This window comes from Passer montanus, unplaced genomic scaffold, assembly GCF_014805655.1.
Source record: "Passer montanus isolate IOZ18808 unplaced genomic scaffold, ASM1480565v1 scaffold73, whole genome shotgun sequence".
In the NCBI taxonomy this organism is placed as follows: domain Eukaryota; kingdom Metazoa; phylum Chordata; class Aves; order Passeriformes; family Passeridae; genus Passer; species Passer montanus.
In genome coordinates this window covers 855,062-867,398 of record NW_024372481.1, presented here as the reverse complement: position 1 = coordinate 867,398, position 12,337 = coordinate 855,062, and the positions used below count along the sequence as shown (strand labels likewise).

The 12,337-nt window shown below is 47.5% G+C and overlaps 1 protein-coding gene across 2 annotated transcripts in view; it reads right to left on the bottom strand.

Moving 5' to 3' along the window:
* The window catches only part of COL5A1 (collagen type V alpha 1 chain), a 126,807-nt gene that overhangs the window by 37,292 nt on the left and 77,178 nt on the right, over positions 1-12,337 (bottom strand). For both annotated transcript variants that reach the window (XM_039730718.1, XM_039730719.1), the window contains exons 15-25: positions 11,998-12,051; positions 11,337-11,390; positions 9,850-9,903; positions 8,915-8,968; positions 8,360-8,413; positions 6,962-7,006; positions 3,896-3,949; positions 2,899-2,943; positions 2,196-2,249; positions 1,648-1,692; positions 1,078-1,131 (exon numbers count right to left, since the gene is read on the bottom strand). In XM_039730718.1, the coding sequence (XP_039586652.1) occupies positions 1,078-1,131; positions 1,648-1,692; positions 2,196-2,249; positions 2,899-2,943; positions 3,896-3,949; positions 6,962-7,006; positions 8,360-8,413; positions 8,915-8,968; positions 9,850-9,903; positions 11,337-11,390; positions 11,998-12,051 (567 nt within the window). The remainder of the gene's footprint in view (positions 1-1,077; positions 1,132-1,647; positions 1,693-2,195; positions 2,250-2,898; positions 2,944-3,895; positions 3,950-6,961; positions 7,007-8,359; positions 8,414-8,914; positions 8,969-9,849; positions 9,904-11,336; positions 11,391-11,997; positions 12,052-12,337) is intronic.

The following is a 12,337-nucleotide window of genomic DNA, read 5'->3' as shown; positions in this document are numbered from 1 at the left end:
AGACAGATTTCTATAAACAGAACCCTTTTTGTCCTTGGAAAGAGCCACCCAAGCCCTGCAATGCTGCCCACCTGTGGGAAAGGTCCCTGCCCCTGCACAGCCACTCTGCAGCTTCTCCACAGCCTCCAGGCTGCTTAAAAATAGAATTTCTCCAGCAGAAGCTCCCCGGAGGCTGCTGCAGGAATTTCACATCAAAACCTACAGATTTAGAGATGTTCTGGGCTTTGCTGGAGCTGCTCTGTTGACTCAGCTAACAATTGTACGGATGTTCCAAGTGCCCTCTGTAGGAATGACAATCCCAGGGTGGGAAATGCAATTTTTCTTTTTTTTTTTTAATTTTTTTTTTCTCCTCGGGCTGTGCTCTGCATTTGCAGAATGAACCAGTTTTGTGGGGTTTTTTTTTCATCCTCAAATGAATGTCTCTCTGAGATGGGTAACAATGAGATGGGGTTGAAAGCCTAGTGATTTTTTTAAGGCTGATTTCGACAGAGAGGAGCAAATGATGTTTAAAGTGGGATTGGAGATGGGGAAGCTGTGAGAATTCAACATTGACAGGGAATTTCCACCTGCTCTTGTCACCTCTGTGAAACCCAGGGCAGGGCAGGCAGGGCTGGGATGGGAATAAACACCCACAGAGCACAGGGGAGGAGCAGGAAGAGGGGAAACACAGTCCTGAAGGGATGGTGAGAAGAACCCAGGGTGAGCAGAGCTGTGAGGGGGCTTCCCAAACTCACCCCAGCCCCCAAGGAGGGTGAGCTGACCTTGCAGGATATTTTTCCATATGAAACTTTATTTTTTCCATATAAAACTGTCTTTTCTTCCATATTAAACTGTCTTTTCTTCCATATTAAGCTGTCTTTTCTTCCATATTACACCCCATTTCCATACTAAACTCTCTTTATTTCCATTTTAAACCGCCTTTACCCCAACCAAAAAGCCTTTCCTGCTTTCACCCTTCCCATTTCCCCCTCTTTGAGCTGTGAGGGGCTCAGATCACAGCCTGGGCTCCCCTTCCCAAGCCCAGGGGCCATTCCAGGGTGGGAGAAGCCGCAGCAGGGAGAGGAGAGCAGCACTTACCGGGGGCCCATCAGCACCAGGCATGCCAGGGAGACCAGGTTTGCCCAGCGGGCCCTAAAACCAAACAGAAAATCAATCAGAGCCTGCAGAGCACCAGAGGATGGGCATTCCCACCACATTTCCTGCTTTTCCCAGCTCTGAGAGGCTGCAGAGGTGGAAAAGCTGCCACAGGTTGGAGGGAAATCTGTTTATTTCTGTGTTGCAGCATCCTGGGACACCTCACACAGGCAGGATGCAGCAATGAGAAAATCAGAGATCCATGGGCTCTCCCCATTATCATCCCACTCAGACTCCCAAAACCCACAGAAAAAGACAATTTTCAATCCTCTCCTCGTGTTTTACCATAGGCTGCCTTCAAAATGTTTCTCCTCAGAGGGGAAATGAATGCAAATATGATGAATTAGAGGTAAACTGAGCTGGCTTGATCTCTCCTCTGTCTGGAATGAGGCATTAGACTTTCATGGCCACGGCTGCAAACAGATGTTGCACATGGGGCAAAGGAGCAGCTGAAGGAGCAAAATGCAAATCCATGGCTGAGGGAGGAGAATCCAGAGCTGAATTTCAACTCACTTTCTCTCCTGGGGGACCGATGGCGCCTTGTGGACCTGGAAGACCCTGTGAAAAGCCAAAAAAATATTTAAAATTTAGGTCGTTAAGGAGCAAGTTATTCCTTCCAATGCATCTTGGCTGTGCATTATTTTAGTGCCTGTGAGGGCTGGGGATTTCCCCAGCTCCATTCATTCCCAAAATGTCTTGTGAGGGGCAATAAAACGTCTGGAGAGCTGCAGGGGCTGTGGGCAGCCAGGCTCAGGCCTGGAGGGATGCTCTGAGGAGCAGGATTCCCTGAGAGCCATGGGAAAAGCCTGGAGAGCTGAAGTGTCCCCCTGGCCCTGCAGGAACTGCACAGTGGGGTGTTAAACGTGCCACAGGATGGGGTTTGGCCAGCTGGAGCTGCTCTGGCTGTGCCACAGCCAGGTGAGAGCTGGGGAGTGTTTGCAGGAAGATTTTGGACTGGAAATGTTTCCTCAAGCCAAACCTCTCCAAATGCTGCTCCCCTTTCTGGTGCTGAATTCTCCTCCCCGTTTTTCCCAGCTGTGGAGAAGGAGATTTGTCCTTACCTGAGCCCCTGGGTTCCCCTGCTGTCCTGGGGGCCCTGGCTCGCCCTGAGGGCCCTGTGAGGAGACAAGGGCAGGTGGGAAAGGTGAGATGGAGCTGGAAGCACAATCCCTGGATTTCCCCAGCTGTGTCCCTGTATTCCCACTGCTGGATCCACCTGAGCTGCATCCACACCCTCCCACAGTTCTCTGAGCCCTCTCTGACCTTCCAAGAGCTGCTGGAAACAGCTTTTCCCACTGGGAAAAGGAAGGGGGAAGTGACTGCAAGGCTCACTGATTCCTCATTTCCAGCCCAAAGGAGCTGAGCAAGGCTCTAACACCACCTGGTCTGCCTTTATTCTCCAGGGAATGCATCCCATCCCATCCCATCCCATCCCATCCCATCCCATCCCATCCCATCCCATCCCATCCCACCCCAGTTTTTTTCCCCTCTCAGTTAAATGTCTCTATTTTGATATTCATTAGCTCAGTGAGCATCTTGAGGAAAATGTTTCATCTTTCATGGAGAAATAATGTGTAATTCCATCAGAAATTACAATAAATTAATATCCATTTGCTGCAGGAAGATGTTCCTGGTGTTTTTTACGGGCTTTGATAGGGATCTAGACCAGGCTAAAAAGCAATTAGCAAATGCAATCTAACAGAATTTTGCATTTTGCCCTATAGAAATCTGAACTGCCTGTAAAAATTTGCAGGGAGGACTTACCACGTTCCCTTTGGGACCTGTTGGTCCATCCATGCCAGCCACGCCCTTTGAAAGGATTTAAAAAACACAGCAGTAAGAAAATATCACATTATTTCACACCACAAAACAGGGAAATTGCCATAAAAATAATTAAAAAAAAAAAAAAATCAGGAAACCCTTTGGACCATGTGGAAAGGGAATAATTTCCTAATAGGGAATAATTTCCCCCCATCCATGTGGGCTTTGAACATGGGGATGCCACCATTCCCTGGGCACTGCCTAACAACTCCTTCCAGGAAGAAATTCGTCCTAATACCCACCCTAAATCTCCCCTGGCACAACTTTTCCTCTCATCCTGTCTCTTGTTACTTGGGAAAAGAGGCTGATCCCCCTCCCCACAACCTCCTGCCAGGGAGTTGTAGGGAATGAGATTTCCCTGAGCCTCCTTTTCTCCAGGATAATCTTTTATCCTGTGGGTGTAACATCCCATCCGAGGGAGATGAGACAGTTTGGGAGCAAATCCTGAATTCTGATTAAACCCCAGCAGCACCCAGCTCACAGCAAAGCTGTCTTCACGTCCCAGGAGGGCTGAAAGGCCACAAAATGTTCCCCATTGAACACTGACCCCTTGGGTTGGCTTTTTAAGGTCTGGGATTTAGGGCATCAGCACTCCCAGGGATGAGATCTCCTGAATAAATCCCACATGCTCTGGCCTGGGATACCAAGGAACTGCTTGAGGCAGGATTTAACAGCAAAGGCCCTGTGTTAACAACTCTCATTCCTCCCTTCCAGCCCGAGCAAGAATTCATATTTACTCAGGTGGGGCAAATCTGGTGCTGCCCCGCAGGGACGTGGCAGCCCTGGGAATGGGGACAGGCAGACTTGGAGCCCCCAGCTCCTCTGGGGACACCACGGCCGCTCTCTGCCCAAATGTGGCCAAGGATGCACCGGGGATCTGCTGCAAGGGCTGAGGCTGGGCTTTTGTCTGCAGGCTCTGGGGAGGGCAGCGGGGACTCACCGGTGGCCCCGGGGGGCCTGGGGGTCCCTTGGGGCCCAGCAGTCCTCGGGGTCCCTGTGGGGGGAAAAACAGGGTTAGGATTCCCAGCTGAGGAGGAGCACCATGCTGGACATGGACACAGCAGGGGTTGGAAGGACTTTGCAGGTGCTGCAGCTTCCCTGAGTTACAAACTGGGAGAGAAATCCTGTGGGCACAGACCCTTCAGTATAATAATAATAATAATAATAATAATAATAATAATAACAATAACAATAATAATAAATTTTAAAATAATAATCTTATTATTAAAACTATATAATAATATATTGTTATTAAAATAAGAATAAAATATTATCTTTATTATTATTAAAACATTATAATAATATATTGTTATTAAAATAATAATAATAAAATATTATTTTTATTATTCTTCAAACATTATAACATTAAAAATAATAATCTTATTATTAAAACATCATAACAATATATTGTTATTAAAACAATAATAAGAATATTATTTTTATTATTATTAAAACAATATAATAATATATTGTTATTAAAATAATAATATAGAATATTATTATTCTTATTATTAAAACATTATAATAATATATTGTTATTAAAATAATAATAATAATAATAATAATATACAGGCATTTATTCCTTGGGTTGGAACAAACTCCCCTTGAACCAACTTAAAAAAAATTAATTTAATCCTCCTCCTGGATTACCCACACTCTCTGCAGCCAAGCCATTCCAGCTGGGAGTTCATGAAGGATGGCCTGACACCACCAATGGATCATCCCAAAAATCCCTGCAGATTGAGATTTTATCATGGACAACCCACACAGCTCAGCAAGGCTGGCAGAGGTTTCCATAAATGTACATTTTTAAAGGATTTGGGTTGTCCAGCATGAACAGGTAAGGATTTCTGCTGCCCTGGTGTTTTCCTTCCATCCCTGCCTCCCTCACCAGATCTAACCTGGCATTGCTGGAATTGGTGGCATTGGAGCTTCACATGGAATAATGGCAGGAGAACTGGAATTCCTGCAAAGGGAATTGTTGGAAATCCCAGCCCAGCCCCTCCTGGAGCCTTCAGGGGGGTTGGAGTGGAAGGAAAGGGATGGGAGCACTCACTGAGAGCTCACTTTTAACCACAGCCCCTTCCTGCCATGAGGGGAACTCTGGGATTTGTATGGATGGAGCTGCCACGGAGGGAAGAAAATCGTTCTTGATTGATGGGCAGCTCTATCTGTCTGCCCAAATATTCCACAGCCTCCTTTTTATGATGCAGAGAGGGCTGAGGAATTAAAATGAAATGTTGCAGGGTGGAATAGGAGACATTAATGAAATGTCTTGTCTTGGAGGTGGTGGGGATTCAGATCCTGCAAAAAAAAAATTGCAGTTTCCAGCAAAAACTGGATGAGTCCAAGGCTCCATCCCAGCAACTGGAGACCTCCTGGGCTAAAGCCCTGCATGAATCCAGAGCAGAAACCCCACACCTGAGGGCAACTGGAAGGAGATGGAGCAGGGTGAAGGGAAACCCATTTTGAAGTCCCACCACTGGTTTCAGCCACATTTGGGATGATCTTCTTTTGGCTGAGGGCAGAGAGGACAAACCCCCAGCTTCAGGGAGTGTGTATTTACAGCAAAAATCCCTCTAATGCAACTGAATCCTTTATCCTGGCCAGCCCAGAGATTTCCACTCGTGCTGCTGAAATAAAAATAAATTTCCCTGCATGTGTTGCCCTCATTGAAGTTCCTCTTTTGTTGCTGTGTTACCTGAGCACATAAATGGTTTTTAAGAAGTTAATAAGCCATAAGTTATTGCTTGGACATGTGCTAAGGAGATAGCTGAGTTGATTAATCTTCCCCAGAAGTTAATCAGACATCTTGTCTATAATTTAGTTCCAGCGAGTCTGTAAATGCCAACCCTTCCCTCTCTCCCATGAACTGTGCCCAGCAATTCCCATCAATTAATCTCAGGCCACCACGCTGGGCCTTAGCACAACAAAATCAGGGATTTTGAAAGAAATTCTAGAGAATGTTCTTTTCATAACAAAGGAAATGCATTCAGGATGGAATCAGCAGCCAGCAAGTGCAGCACACAGAAATCTACAGCCAGCACCAGCAGCTTGCATTGCAATAAAGTGAGAAATACTCAGTGTCAGGGGGAAAAAAATGCCTTTTCAGAGTGTTTCATGGACAGCCTCTGTGTTTGGTTTTTTAGTGGGATTCTCCTTGAAAGCATTTCTTTGGCTTGGGAAAAAAAAGCCTTTTCAGAGTGTTTCATGGACAGCCTGTTTGGTTTTTTAGTGGGATTCTCCTTGAAAGCATTTCTTTGGCTTGGTCCAAAGAGTTTGTCCAAGCCCAGTGAGATCTCCTCCATCCTTCTGCCTCCAGGAACTGCAGCTCCTCCTGCAGCTGCTCTGCAGCACGTGGGGGGCAAACACTGACAAAATGCAGACTGAGGAAGTTCTGTGTGCTGGGAGAGGACATTGACCCCACTGAAGGCAGAAAAGTCTCCCTGGCTCAATCCTGCCAGGATTTCATCCCGAGTTTATCAGGAGTCACTGACACTGCTCAGGACAAAGTGTGGGAGCTCTGTGGTGAAGATGCCACTGCTCTGAGATAAAACCCTGTTCTCACTGGAATTTGCTATGAATACTCACAAAAAATGTATTTTATATCTATTTTCCACACCTAATTTCTACCCCAACCTGATTACCTCAATCCCAAACCAGAGAGAGGGATGCAGGCAGAAAAATATGACATTAATCTACATTTTATATTTACAGTTATGATTTTTCTGAGCAATCAATGAGATTTTCTTCTTCATTAAAAACAAACCCAATCAAACAAACAAACAAAAGAACTCCCACCATTGTGAGAGTGAAAATAAGTGAAAATAATGAATGAAAATAAGCAAAGCAGAGTTGTTCCAGCACAGCCCACTCTCAAATTGCTCACATGGAGCTTCAAGCTGAGTTCAATCCCTGCAGGGTCTCAGGGCAGAGCTGCCCCATGAGAGCCCTAAAAACGCTTTTTCCACCCCAAATCCATGGGAAGGGGGAAGGGGATACTCACAGGTTCTCCAGGGAGACCTCTGGGTCCAACTTCTCCATCATCTCCCTGGGCAGCAGCAGAGGCACGGAGAGAAGCAGCAAGAGACAGAAAAATCCACATTTAATTCAGCCACTCCACAGGGGTTTTGTCCTTTTTAAATAATATTCACACAGAAAAGCAGTTTCTCTGGAGGACTGACAGGGTTTCTGTGCCTAAGGAAGACCTTGGAAGCTTGAGGACTAAAACTGAGTTTACCAGGGACTAGAAAGGCCTGAGAATCCTACAGAATTCCTGCTATGTTTAGAAAGATGGATTTTGCCACCAGAAGAGGAAGGGAAGGGTTAGGGTTAGGGTTAGGGTTAGGGTTAGGGTTAGGGTTAGGGTTAGGGTTAGGGAAGGCTCAAGGCTTTATGGATTTTGCCACCAGAAAAGGGGCTGTAGACACAGCTCAGGGCAGGTGAGACAAAAACCACAAGATTTAACACCAAACTGAGTGGCAAGGCAGGGTGGGCATGGGGTTTAGCCAAATCAGAGCTCCTCAGATAAACCAGAAGCAGCAAAAGGCTGATTCTCCATCCCTCCTCTCCATATCCTGCTGGGATAAAAACCCAAAATTATCAAATGGTGCTTCCCAAAATTATCAAACAGTGCTTCCCCTGAGTTGATTTTCACCCCAAACCTGAGGCTCCTCCTCAGGATCCCTTGGAATCCTTCCTCCAGTGCTGATCACCCATCCTGCCCTCCTGCAATTGTTTCCTTTTCCCTTTGGGATTCTGACTCTGCTCCTTGCCCTTCCAGCTTTGCTCTGCTCAGCCTCAGAGCCCTTTACAGCCACCATTAATTAACCAACCCTCCCAGGCTGTGGTGAGGGTGATCTGTGTGATTATTTCAGTTTTACAGGGACACAAGGAGCCCAAAGTGGGAAGAAAATGCCGTGGAAGGGGATGAGAGCTGGGAAATCCACGCTGGCTCCTCAGCTTGAGCCACACACCCGTGGCTTCAGCAGTTTTAATCTCTCCCCTTAAACCAGAGCTGGGATCACTTAGTCTGGGCTTTGCTAAACACCCTCTGCTGTCGGCTGAAGAAGTGAACAATTCAATCTTTGATTCCTGCCTCTGTCTGGAATTTTTGCTCCTCAAATCTGGCTGCAATCCTCTGGGTTTCAGAGAATCAGAAGCCATCATTTGCTCACTGTGAGCAATAATTTACTCTCTGTGCTATTTTCTTTTTCCTTTTAACAAAACCTGAGTTTCCTGACCAGATCTTTAAAGCCAAGTTCTTCTTTCCACTTCAGCTCCCATCTCCCTGCCCTGATCCCTCCCAGGGAAGGCTCGAGGCCTGGGAGCTCCTGCCTGATGCTGCATCTGCTGCTTGTTTCCAGGGGTTCCTTAGGAATTCCCAATCCCCAGGCAGACTTACCCTCTCCCCATCCTCTCCAGGAGCCCCTGGGGGGCCGTGGGGGCCTGGCTCACCCTGAAAAAAAAGGCAGAAAATGCTTCAGAGAAGGTGCAAACACTCTGGCAATGGAAACCACCAGGGAATGGGGATGAACCAAGGTGTGGATTTGATTTTTCTGCCTGTGCTGGAGGTCCCTGTGCCCTCAGAGCTGCCTCTCTCTCTGCTCCAGGGAGGGGAGGGACACCCAGCCTGCCAAAATAACCTTGCCCCATTTTTTCCCCAATTTTTAAATTATAAATTGTAATTTCAAGCAATTTCCACCCCATCCAACAGCAGATTTTGCCTCTTGCTTTGGTTTTTCAGGCTGCATTGCATTAAGGTAATTTTTTCCTCCCCATCCTGATTTAGAGCAGTCCCAGAAGGATCCTGCAGAGGGATTTTGCAGCTCCTGTGAGGGTGATGTGACATCCCACAGTCTCTTAGGGACACTCATCCTCTCCCATGCCTCATCCCAGTCCCTCCCAGCCTCCTCCTCCTCGCAGGGTTTCATCCCAGCCACAGCGGAAGAACACTTACTCTGTTTCCCTTCTCACCAGGCAAACCAGCCAAGCCATCAAAGCCTCGGTCACCCTGAAAGCAAAACCAGTTTAAAACCCATTTTAAACCAGTTTAAAACCATTCAGAACACATTTCCAGCTGCATTTGAGTACCCTTCCTGTTTATTTCCTTTCTGTGGCAAGGAGGGATGCATTTTCTCCCTCAGACACTCAGCCTTCACTTTCCACCAGACCTGTTTTCCATCCCCTCCTTGCCTGGCAGCCCCTCCTGGGGGGGACAGGCTCATTACAGCACTTTGCTGGGTAAATGATTTGTGCTCTCCAGTCTCTGTCTCAAACCCCCATCTCTTGCAGCCTTAAATATCTCCATAATAAAGAGTTTAAACACTCCAAGGCACCATTCCCTGGGCAAACTCTCTCTCTGCATTCCATTTCCAGCACAGCAGCTTCTTTCCTGCTTGGTAATTCTGGCAGATTGCAGAACAATGAAGGGATTTTGTCTCCAATAAAAAAAAAAATAATAGGAGGGATTAAAATTCTTCACCACACCTCCAATTCCTCACCTGGTTAAGAGGTGTTTTTTGGTGGTTCTACTTTAGAGGCTTTCCAGCCACTCGTTTGTGTTTGTTTTTTGTAATTGGGATTCTGAAGTATTTGTTCTAAAACTGCAGCATATTTCATCCAGCAGTTTTAAAAAGTGGCGTTAAAAAAAAAAAAAAAGCCAAAACAGGGAAAGAAAAGGAAAATTCTATTCTATTTCTAAAGGAAATTGCTATTCTGCCTTCCAGGAGTGTGTTTAACTTCCCTCTCTTGACTTCCGTGACTTCACAGGAGCCTCTGGACCAGCTCACAACCTCCTCCAAGCAAGCTGGGCTCCTTCTCCAGGGGTCCCTCAGCTCATCCCTGCTGAAGAGAAGGTGCAGATTCCCCAAATCCATAAAATCCTGGCACTACCTTTGGTCCTGTCTGGCCTGGCATGCCCCGGGCACCGTCGCTGCCAGCTCGTCCCTGCAACAGAGAACACCAAAGTCAAATCCAGAGGGTAACACAGAACCACAGGGACACCTGGGGCTGAGACAGGGTTCAGTTAAGCCAGAGAGAGGGTTTATTTAAGTCAGGCAGCTTCTCTTGGTGAGGGAAAAATCCCTGCTCTGTGTTTGAAGCCACATCCTGGGGTTAATGAGAGGTGGGAGACGAATGGCAGCGAAGCCACTTCACTACATGGGCCATGGTCGTTGGTTTTATGTGAAAAAATGATCTCCCAGCACATTTTAAGAGATGCTAATGATGATGGCTGCACGTTGGAATGAGAGTTTCTGTTTCCAGGAAGGCAGAAGTGGGTCACACACAACACTTGCTCGTTCCTTCCTCTGGCAACTGGCGAGCCAGAGGGGGGTGTGAAATAAAAATCAGAATTAGGGACGGAAACAGAGCAGGATTTACACCTGATCCATCTTGGGACTGGATTCTCCTCACACACTGCCAGGAGTGGGGACTCCAAGCCAGTTCAAGGCATTTGTGCAGCTCCCAACACCAGGGAGCCAAAACACCCCGGGATAAAAGAGTGGGATGTGCAGCTCTGAATTCCCCCCACACTGCTCAGATTTTAACTCCCATCCTTCTTTGTGTCCTCCCAGATTTTAACTCCCATCCTGGTTTCTGTCCTCCCAGATTTCAACTTCCATCCTCATTTTCATCGTCCCAAATTTTAACTCTCCTCCTCATGTGTGTCCTCCCAGATTTCATCTCCCATTCTCATTTGTGTCCCAGATTTCAACTCCCATTCTCATTTTTGTCCTCTCAAATTTTAACTCTCGTCCTTGTTTCTGTCCTCCCAAATTTTAATTCTCATCCTTGTTTCTGTCCTCCCAAATTTTAACTCCCATCTTTGTGTCCTCCCAGATTTTAACTCCCATCCTCATTTCTATCCTCCCAAAGTTTAACTCTTCTCCTCATTTGTGTCCTCCCAGATTTCATCTCCCATTCTCATTTGTGTCCTCCCAAATTTTAACTCTCATCCTTGTTTCTGTCCTCCCAAATTTTAACGCCCATTTTTGTGTCCTCCCAAACTTTAACTCCCATCCTTGTTTCTATCCTCCCAAACTTTAACTCTTCTCCTCATTTGTGTCCTCCCAAATTTCAACTCCCATCCTTCTGTCCTCCGAGATTTTAACTCCTATCCTGATGTCCTCTGAGATTTTAACTCCCATCCTTGTGTTGTCCCATTTTTAACTCCCATCCCGATTTGTACCCCCCCAAATTGTCACTCCCACCCTGGTTTGTGTCCCCTGGGGTGGCCAAGAGGGCTGGCCCAGCCCAGCCTGGCTGCCGGCCGGCTCTTGAGCAACGCCCTCGGTGCGGAGGAATTGTTTGGCAGCAGGAGCAGTTTCCAGCAGGAATTGCAGCTCCTGCCTGCTCAGCACAGCTGCCAGGACACTCACCCTGCGGCCTGGCTTCCCTGCAGGACCGGGAGGGCCTTGGATGCCTCGTGGACCCTGCAAGGAATCGAGGAGAGAGGAAGGAATGTCACCTGAAGGGAGCACGAGCAGAGCCGGTGCTCAGTGCCCACTGCAGGCACTGCTGGGGCTCCCAGGGCCACCAGGGCTCCAAAATGAATCCCTGGAGCAGAGCCTGTGGTTCCAAACACACAGGGAAGGGTCAGGGCTGGGCATCTCCAGGAATTGTAGGTGTTTATCCATGGGGAAGCTTTTGCAAGCACGTGGCGGAGATGCATCCCATAAATCACTTCCCTTGGCATCAGAAAATGGGAACTTCCCCTCAGTGCAGGATTTAAGGCTTGGAAGAACAATATCCTGAGCATTAGTGAATTCTCCACACTTCACATTATCTTTTATGTATGGGACTCCTCCATGGGTGTTTTTCCAGGAAGGGAGCTGCAGAATTTTACACTGCTGGCTTAAAACCACGTCCAGAGCCTGCATTCACACTCTTGAACGGACATTTCTATGGCAAACACGTGTTCTCACAACTTCCTGCTCCCAGCTGGCACGGGGTGACTGAATCCCTGCTTCCCAATAGCCTCTCAGGCAGGACTGGCTGCTCCACCCCTCATTTCTCCAGCTCCCCCAGTTCCACACTCACCTGAGGTCCCATTTCTCCAGCTTCTCCCTTCAGTCCTCCACTGCCCGGGGGCCCCTTTGGACAGAGAAGAAGATTCCACATTAAGGAAAAGCCATTCATGGATCCAGAGCCCACAGGGAGCTGAATCAGCTGGGGTGGCTCCATCTTCACCATCTCCATCCTCGTCAATTCCACCACTCCCAGTTCCATCCTCACCACCTCCATCCTCCCCAGTTCCATCAATCCCCAGCTCCATCCACACTAGTTCCAGCACCCCCAGTTCTATCTTCACCATCTCCATCACTCCCCAGCTCCATCCTCCAGTTCCATCCCTACAATTCCATCACTCCCCAGTTCCATC